Genomic DNA, 7,386 nt, shown 5'->3' with positions numbered 1-7,386 from the left:
AATATGTATATATACACGTGTATATATGTGTGCAACAATGCTGTACCTTTGGGAGTTTGTACTTTTCCCTGAAGTGAGTTCTCACTGTGGCTCTTTCCGCCTTTTTTTGGGCAAAACTGGCATCTCGTTCTTGCCTGCAAGCAAAGAGTGACAGGTTTGAGTCAAAAATAAACACACACACACACTCTCACACACAGAATCTCTGGCTCAACACTGATTTATTCATGCCAGGAGCATCTGGTTTGTGATATCTACACCAGGAGTGGTGTTTGTGAGAACTACAACATTTTGGGGTTTGCTGTTTTAGGAAAATAATCAGTGTAGGGATAATGGGATGGTGCCTGATATGAACTGGATTACATCCTGAAGTTCTGAATAGCAGCATGTACTGTAATATCGTATCCAGTTTAAATAACAGCAATTTGCACAGTCTAATTTTAGCACACAATTGTTTTTTTTTTTATCCATTTATAGTTATGTTTAGTGCGGAAGAAGAAAGAAGGTTAGTTCCTGTTATTGTTTACATGTATGGCATTTTGCAGATGCCCTTGATCAGAGCAAGATAATTATTTCTATCCATTTATTGGTACATTTAATGTGGAAGAATGAAACAGGTTAGCAACTTACAATGATCTCATTTATGCAACTGAGCAGTTGAAGGTTAAGGGCCTTGCTCAAGGGCCCAATAAAGGCAGTTTGGTGTTTGAACTTTGACTTTCTTAGCAGATGACTGCCATTTTAACCACTGAGCTGCCACTTTCCTCCTTAGTACTTGCCTTAGAGAGGAAAAATGCAAACAAAAACAAAAGAAAAAACCCGGAAAATTACCAAAAAAATACAAATAAAAGGCAGAAGTCTTGTAATGGTGCATTGGTTGATATTGGTTGAAAATCTGATATTTTAAGAATATAATTGTAAATCAGTACACAAGGTGTAATGTCCGTTTGCTTCAACTACTTGGATCTGACACATGAATAATTTTCACGTCAAGCTTGAACGTGTCTACTAGAACCTATTAATAATCCACTGCTCGCTGGGGCACTTGGCTGCAATCCAGGTTCCAGGATTAGAAAAAAAAATCGCTATAATCAACAACATTGCTTGGAATGTTAAAAGGCAAAGCGACATTTATGCTCTTTTTTAACATTTTATTTTTAGGTTTATTTCTAGTGACTAATTTAAGTGCAAGAAATTCATCACTATTAATCGCCACTGAACCTCTGTTAAACCAAAACCCGTCTCTGCCTAACACTGACCAACATATCACAGTATAGTATTAATTAAAGTGTTTATATGGTAAGACAATCAATAACGTTACTGGTAAAATCATTAGTACAAAGTAAACTGGATGCATCTATTATAACACAAATTATTGTAAAAACTTTTTTGGCACTATAATAGCAAAACAACTATTGACTGTCCTGGAGAAGTTTTTTTGTCTTTCCAGGTCATAGTGTTTAAAGCTAATAATCATCTAGCCAAGATATATTGATAATGATTGATGATGAAGATGATTGATGATGGTCATGGCAGTACTCCAGGAGACCTCCAGAGGGCAGACATGAAACAGAAATAGAGTCAAAAACAGCCCTTATGTTTATATTGAAAAATAGCTCTTTAATTTGTTGTATCATTGCTTTTATATACTTACTTATTTAGTTATTTAATTGTGTTTATGTATATGTGTATTCACGTGAAAAAATATATTCACAAGTATATTAATCATTATTTATCTATTTGTATCAAACATTTAATATTACATCATTTCTCACTACTTTTCACTAATTTCTTCACTCATATTACTACAAACTTCACAAAAAGTGACTTTTCTTTTCACTTTATTTTGTGAATTTCTCTATTTCTTTTCTACATTTTCTGCTTGTTTCCTGATGCATATTTTTGAAATATTTTAAGGTTTTTTTGAGCCTTTTTCCTACGTAAACTTTTATAAAAGGAGTTTCATATTCTTACTTACCGTAATAAAATTCTTCATGGAAAAGAAACTTTCTCTCAAAACATTTCTTTATTGATTTTAAATCCATAAAGCGCAGACATGACTGGAGAAAATATACTTTCCCATAGATTTCTGCTTAACACCACAAAGAATATTTATAACTCTGACCCTGACCCCTGACTCTAAAAATATTATTACACTGAATACATTTAAACACACTGTTGGTCCAGTACAATGGAAAAGCTTTCCTCATTCTTTAAATAATCTGCATTTCTGAACCTAAAGTTAAATGTTTTTAGGAACAGTATAAAATCTAATTCTACATTTAGTCCCAATTTGCTCTTATAATTCCCTCCACTTTTCTTGGTAGATGTTCCACCATATTTTGGAGTGTGCTTGTGGAGATTTTTGCTCATTCAGACAGAAGTGTGTTTGTAAAATTAGGTACTGATGTAGGTGATGTGAGGAGGCCTTCGGTGCAGTCAGCGTTCCAGTTCATCCCAAAGGTGTTCAATAGGGTTTAGATCAAAGCTCTTAAGCAGGAGATCTTCCACTCTAACACATGCAGACCAGATCTTCATTGAGTATGCTTTGTGCACCGGGGCATTGTCATGCTGGAACAGGTTTGGGTCTCCTAGGTTAAGTGCATTCCACTGCATCCAAAGACATCCTATAAAATTGTGTGCCTCCAACTTTGCGATAACAGTTTGGAAAAGAACCACATATGACTGGAAAAGTCAGGTGACCCAATACTTTTGGCAATATAGTGTATATAATGGGCAATCAGCATCACATGTAAAAACACAAACCAGCTCCTAAACCCATAACACGAGTGTTGCTGACTAAAGGTCATGTAACACCTGCACTGGCTGATCTATGATTAATGTTCATAATTCATCTCCTGATATACACACAGGAGGCTGAGCTGGACCGTGCAGGACCAAGTGGCTCTTAATCAGAACCGTCATACACATGACCCTGTGACAGCCGAGCCTGGCTGACTGTTCTGATTAAAAAAAAAAAAGGAAAAAAAACACACATTCAGGACCTGAAGAAAATTACAGCATGGAGGTGCTGCACCTAAAGCTAGTCAGTTTTGCTTTTTATATCATATACGGTTTTCCTGGAAAGAGTATCTTCACTCGTTTGGTAGAAGGTGTGAATCTGTTTCCAGCAGCTCAATCTGAGCCTCACTGTGACTTTAATGGAAAGTTGTGATGCATGTTAAATCCCTATAGAGTAAACCAGCACTGGAATTAAGGTGCAGGGCGGGAGGAACAGGCTGTTTGGATTTGGATTAACTCAACAGGGGTAAGTGTTTGGATTTGGACAGACTCTCGTGAGGTGGCTGTTTGGATGTGAGCAGACTCTGGTGAGGAACTTTCAGTATTAAGCAAAGTATCTGTTTGGATTTGTAGCTGGTTAGGTTTTGATGGTTTCCAAAGAAATATTTTGGATTTAAACAAACCCAGATGGGGTAAATGTTGAGCTGTTGAGAATTAGACAGATTCAGGTGAGGTAAATGCTTGGATTTTAACAAACTCAGATGAGGTAGCTGCTGTGATTTGGATGGATTCCTGTTAGGTTGATGTTTGGGTTTGAATAGAGTCAAATGAAGTACAGTATATTTATGAGGTTAAGGTTTAGATTTGAACAGACTCATGAGGTAAATATTTGGATTTGAACAGACTCATGAGGTAAATGTTTGGATTTGGACAGACTCATAAGATAAATGTTTGGATTTGGACAGACTCATAAGATAAATGTTTGGATTTGGACGGACTCATACGAATTGTTTTTGGATTTGAACAAACTCATGAGGTAAATTTTGGATTTGGACAGACATAAGGTAAAGGTTTAGATTTGGGATTTGGACAGACTCATAAGATAAATGGTTTGGACAGAATCATAAGATACAATTTTGGATTTGAACAAACTCACAAACTCATGAGGTGGATTTTTGGATGTGGACAGACTCATTAGATAAATGTTTGGATTTGGACAGACTCATGAGGTAAATGTTTGCATTTAGACAGATTTACAAGATAAATGTTTGGATTTAGACAGACTCATAAGAGAAATGTTTGGGTTTGGACAGACTCATGAGGTAAATGTTTGGATTTGGACAGACTCATGAGGTAAATGTTTATATTTGGACAGACTCATGAGGTAAATGTTTATATTTGGACAGACTCATTAGGTAAATGTTTATATTTGGACAGACTCATGAGGTAAATGTTTATATTTGGACAGACTCATTAGGAAAATGTTTATATTTGGACAGACTCATAAGGTGAATGTTTATATTTGGACAGACTCATGAGGTAAATGTTTGCATTTAGACAGATTTACAAGATAAATGTTTGGATTTAGACAGACTCATAAGAGAAATGTTTGGGTTTGGACAGACTCATGAGGTAAATGTTTGGATTTGGACAGATTCATGAGGTAAATGTTTATATTTGGACAGACTCATTAGGTAAATGTTTATATTTGGACAGACTCAAAAGGTAAATGTTTATATTTGGACAGACTCATAAGGTAAATGTTTATATTTGGACAGACTCATTAGGTAAATGTTTATATTTGGACAGACTCATGAGGTAAATGTTTATATTTGGACAGACTCATGAGGTAAATTTTTATATTTGGACAGACTCATGAGGTAAATGTTTATATTTGGACAGACTCAGATGAAGCAGATGTTGAGATTTAAACAGACTCAGATGAAGCAGATGTTGAGATTTAAACAGAATCGAATGAGGCACGTTTGGATGTGTATAGTATATTTTGGATAGTTTGGAGCTATTTTGTTTCAGATCCTCTCAGAATTAGCTGTTTGGAGAGAGACACATTTAGACATGAGTGTAGCAGCCACTGGGATTTAAAGAAACCCAGGGGAGGAAGAAGAGACACAGGCAATAGAGCTTGGATTTGGATGAAACCTTGGACATAGCTGAGATGGTAGTCACATGGACAGATTCAGAAGAGGTAGACAATTTGATCTATATAAATTTGCATGAGGTATCGGGGTATGAAGGCACTCCCTATTTCGTCACCAGGTGCATTCTCTAGCTCACCACCCCGTGGGCCATCCAGGACAACCTGTGCTTTAAGCAAGTATTAATAAGCTCATGCATAACAAAGCAGAAAAATGATGAAGTGCCATATGGCTGCAGCTCCATCACGTCTCGCTGTGTGGAAAACCGACTCTGATAAAGTTTAACGTGAACTAAAAGGAATTATAAAAAAAAACTGTCATAGCTGATGCAGAGTGCAATTCAAGCCTTTTTTTAATAACTTTAACACCTGGTGTTTGGGAGTGGAGCCATGATAAATCATAATGAGAACCATGTCAAGCATCGTTCACACAAATTACTTCCTGGATTTTTTTTTCTAAGTACTCGATGGAGATTACTGTATGAATAAATACATTTTACTAAATGGAGAATGACAGGAACGCAGTAAATAGTGAAGATTGGAAACACCTTCAGGTCCAGGAGAACAGAAATGCCGTTCTCATGTTCTGGATGGTGTCTATATTGTACAAAATATAAACGATGAACACGATTGGTCATTTAACAGCATGTTTCATGTTCCATCAACTTCTGAAATAAGGGGTTCTTCTACTCTGTGGAAAAAAAGGCAGGACAATTTTGTGTCTGGTGCACTTTATGAGGTTGAAAAGAAAAACTATGAAGGGTAATTTATATATATATATATTATTATGACTTCAGATATTGCATGGGATTCTCTAGAGTCTCAAAACGGTCAACAATACAAAATGAAACCCTGGATTTTTCTGATTATTTGCTTCTAGTGAGACAGTAGACACCTGAGATGTTCCTAATGTAGGTATTTATTTATTTATTTGGTTATACTACAAAATTTATAAATTATTATTATTCATTTTTTGCATACTTTTTTTTTTTCAATATACAATTCCCACTTGTGGTTTCATCAAATCTTCATCTGTATTTCTTTTCTTTTTTTTTCTCTTTTATGTATAAACCTGGTGTACCTGTAGTGTACATCTGAAGCTATACAATGAAATATACGTTTTCACCTTCGCCATTGGAACACAATATAAAAGATTTTCAAGAAAGTAGTTTCTAAGTACGCTCATGCATAGTATTTATTGACAATGCATCTACGATGTTTTTTTCCTTATATAATCATATGACCAAAAGAATGTTGACACCACCCATATGTAGTGCTTCTCCAAGAATGTCTTTGCAGGCTACAATTTCCTAGCACATCTAAAATCACCATGCACAAAGCAAGCTCCGTGAAGACATTGTGTGTTAGTGTAGGAGTGGGAGATCCTGCACAAACCCTGACCTTCTCAAGCCATTGTTTATTCTTTCAAAGCTGAATAAACACAAATCAGGTGGAAAGCCTTCTCAGAATAATAAAATAAGTGTGGATGGTATTATAAGAGGAAATAAATCTGGAATGAGATGTTCAGTATGAGCGTTATGGTTAGTGGTCCATAAACCTGTGGTGTAATTTCCCCCAAAAATTTTATCCCAATCTAAAAGATTTTTTTTTTTTTTACATTTAATACTGCATTCTGAGATTGATGTGTAGATCTGATCCTGGAGATTTTTACTCATTGTGAAGAAAGTGTGTGTTTTCTTACTTCTCCTCCTCCAGCTGTTGTTGGTATTGCTCATACTCCTCTTCTGTCATGCCTTTGGCTCCAGCATCGCCTTTTTCTCCATCCGATTTCTCCTCCTTTAATCCTCCGGTCAGGTCCTTCAGCTGTCCACCGATCATGTGCTTCACCATGAAAGCCATCGCTCGGTTTTTTTTTTCACGGATCCACACAAGTTCTCCAAAAACAACAACTTCTAAAATAAATATTAATATATCTCTAAAAGGAAAAAAAATAATATCCGAGAATGTACAATTATTTATTATGCCTAATGATGGAGCGATACCAGGTACCGTCTCTCTCTCTCTCTCTCTCTCTCTCTCTCTCTCTCTCCGTCTCTGTCCCTCTCGATCGAGCGCGCGCGTGGAGCGAAATAAAGGCGCATCCGAGTCCACGAGTTTTCTCCGCTCACTCCGACCAATCAGATTCACGCCCAGAGCGCTCGCGTGCAAGACTCGTCCAATCAAAATCATCACATCTAGCACCCTTTTTTTTTCTTCTGCCCTTCTCAGCTGGGGTCAAAGGATCCTGAAGAACCTCATGAAGATCATAAGAAAACACACACACACACACACACACACACACACACACACACACACGTGTTATCCTTTGCTATACTGTTATCATTTATGCTTTAAATTATTATAAAATTCAGCATTAGCATAATAATAATGGTAGAAAGTTTAGTCAACAGATGAGTTCAAATGTGACATTTTTGGCTCTAACAGAAAAACTTCTATAAGACAGGGATACAAAAGAAGACTGCTTCACCTAC

The 7,386-nt window shown here is 36.3% G+C and overlaps 1 protein-coding gene across 1 annotated transcript in view; it reads right to left on the bottom strand.

The window, feature by feature from the left end:
• cplx3b (complexin 3b) overlaps nucleotides 1-6,968 on the bottom strand; it is an 11,200-nt gene extending 4,232 nt beyond the window's left edge. The window contains exons 1-2 of the mRNA XM_046865070.1: nucleotides 6,597-6,968; nucleotides 47-134 (exon numbers count right to left, since the gene is read on the bottom strand). Coding sequence (XP_046721026.1) covers nucleotides 47-134; nucleotides 6,597-6,754 — 246 coding nt within the window. The 5' untranslated portion in view covers nucleotides 6,755-6,968. The remainder of the gene's footprint in view (nucleotides 1-46; nucleotides 135-6,596) is intronic.
• Nucleotides 6,969-7,386: the final 418 nt, after the last annotated feature.

This window comes from Silurus meridionalis, chromosome 13, assembly GCF_014805685.1.
Source record: "Silurus meridionalis isolate SWU-2019-XX chromosome 13, ASM1480568v1, whole genome shotgun sequence".
NCBI classification, from domain to species: domain Eukaryota; kingdom Metazoa; phylum Chordata; class Actinopteri; order Siluriformes; family Siluridae; genus Silurus; species Silurus meridionalis.
This window is presented reverse-complemented; position numbering and strand designations above follow the sequence as displayed.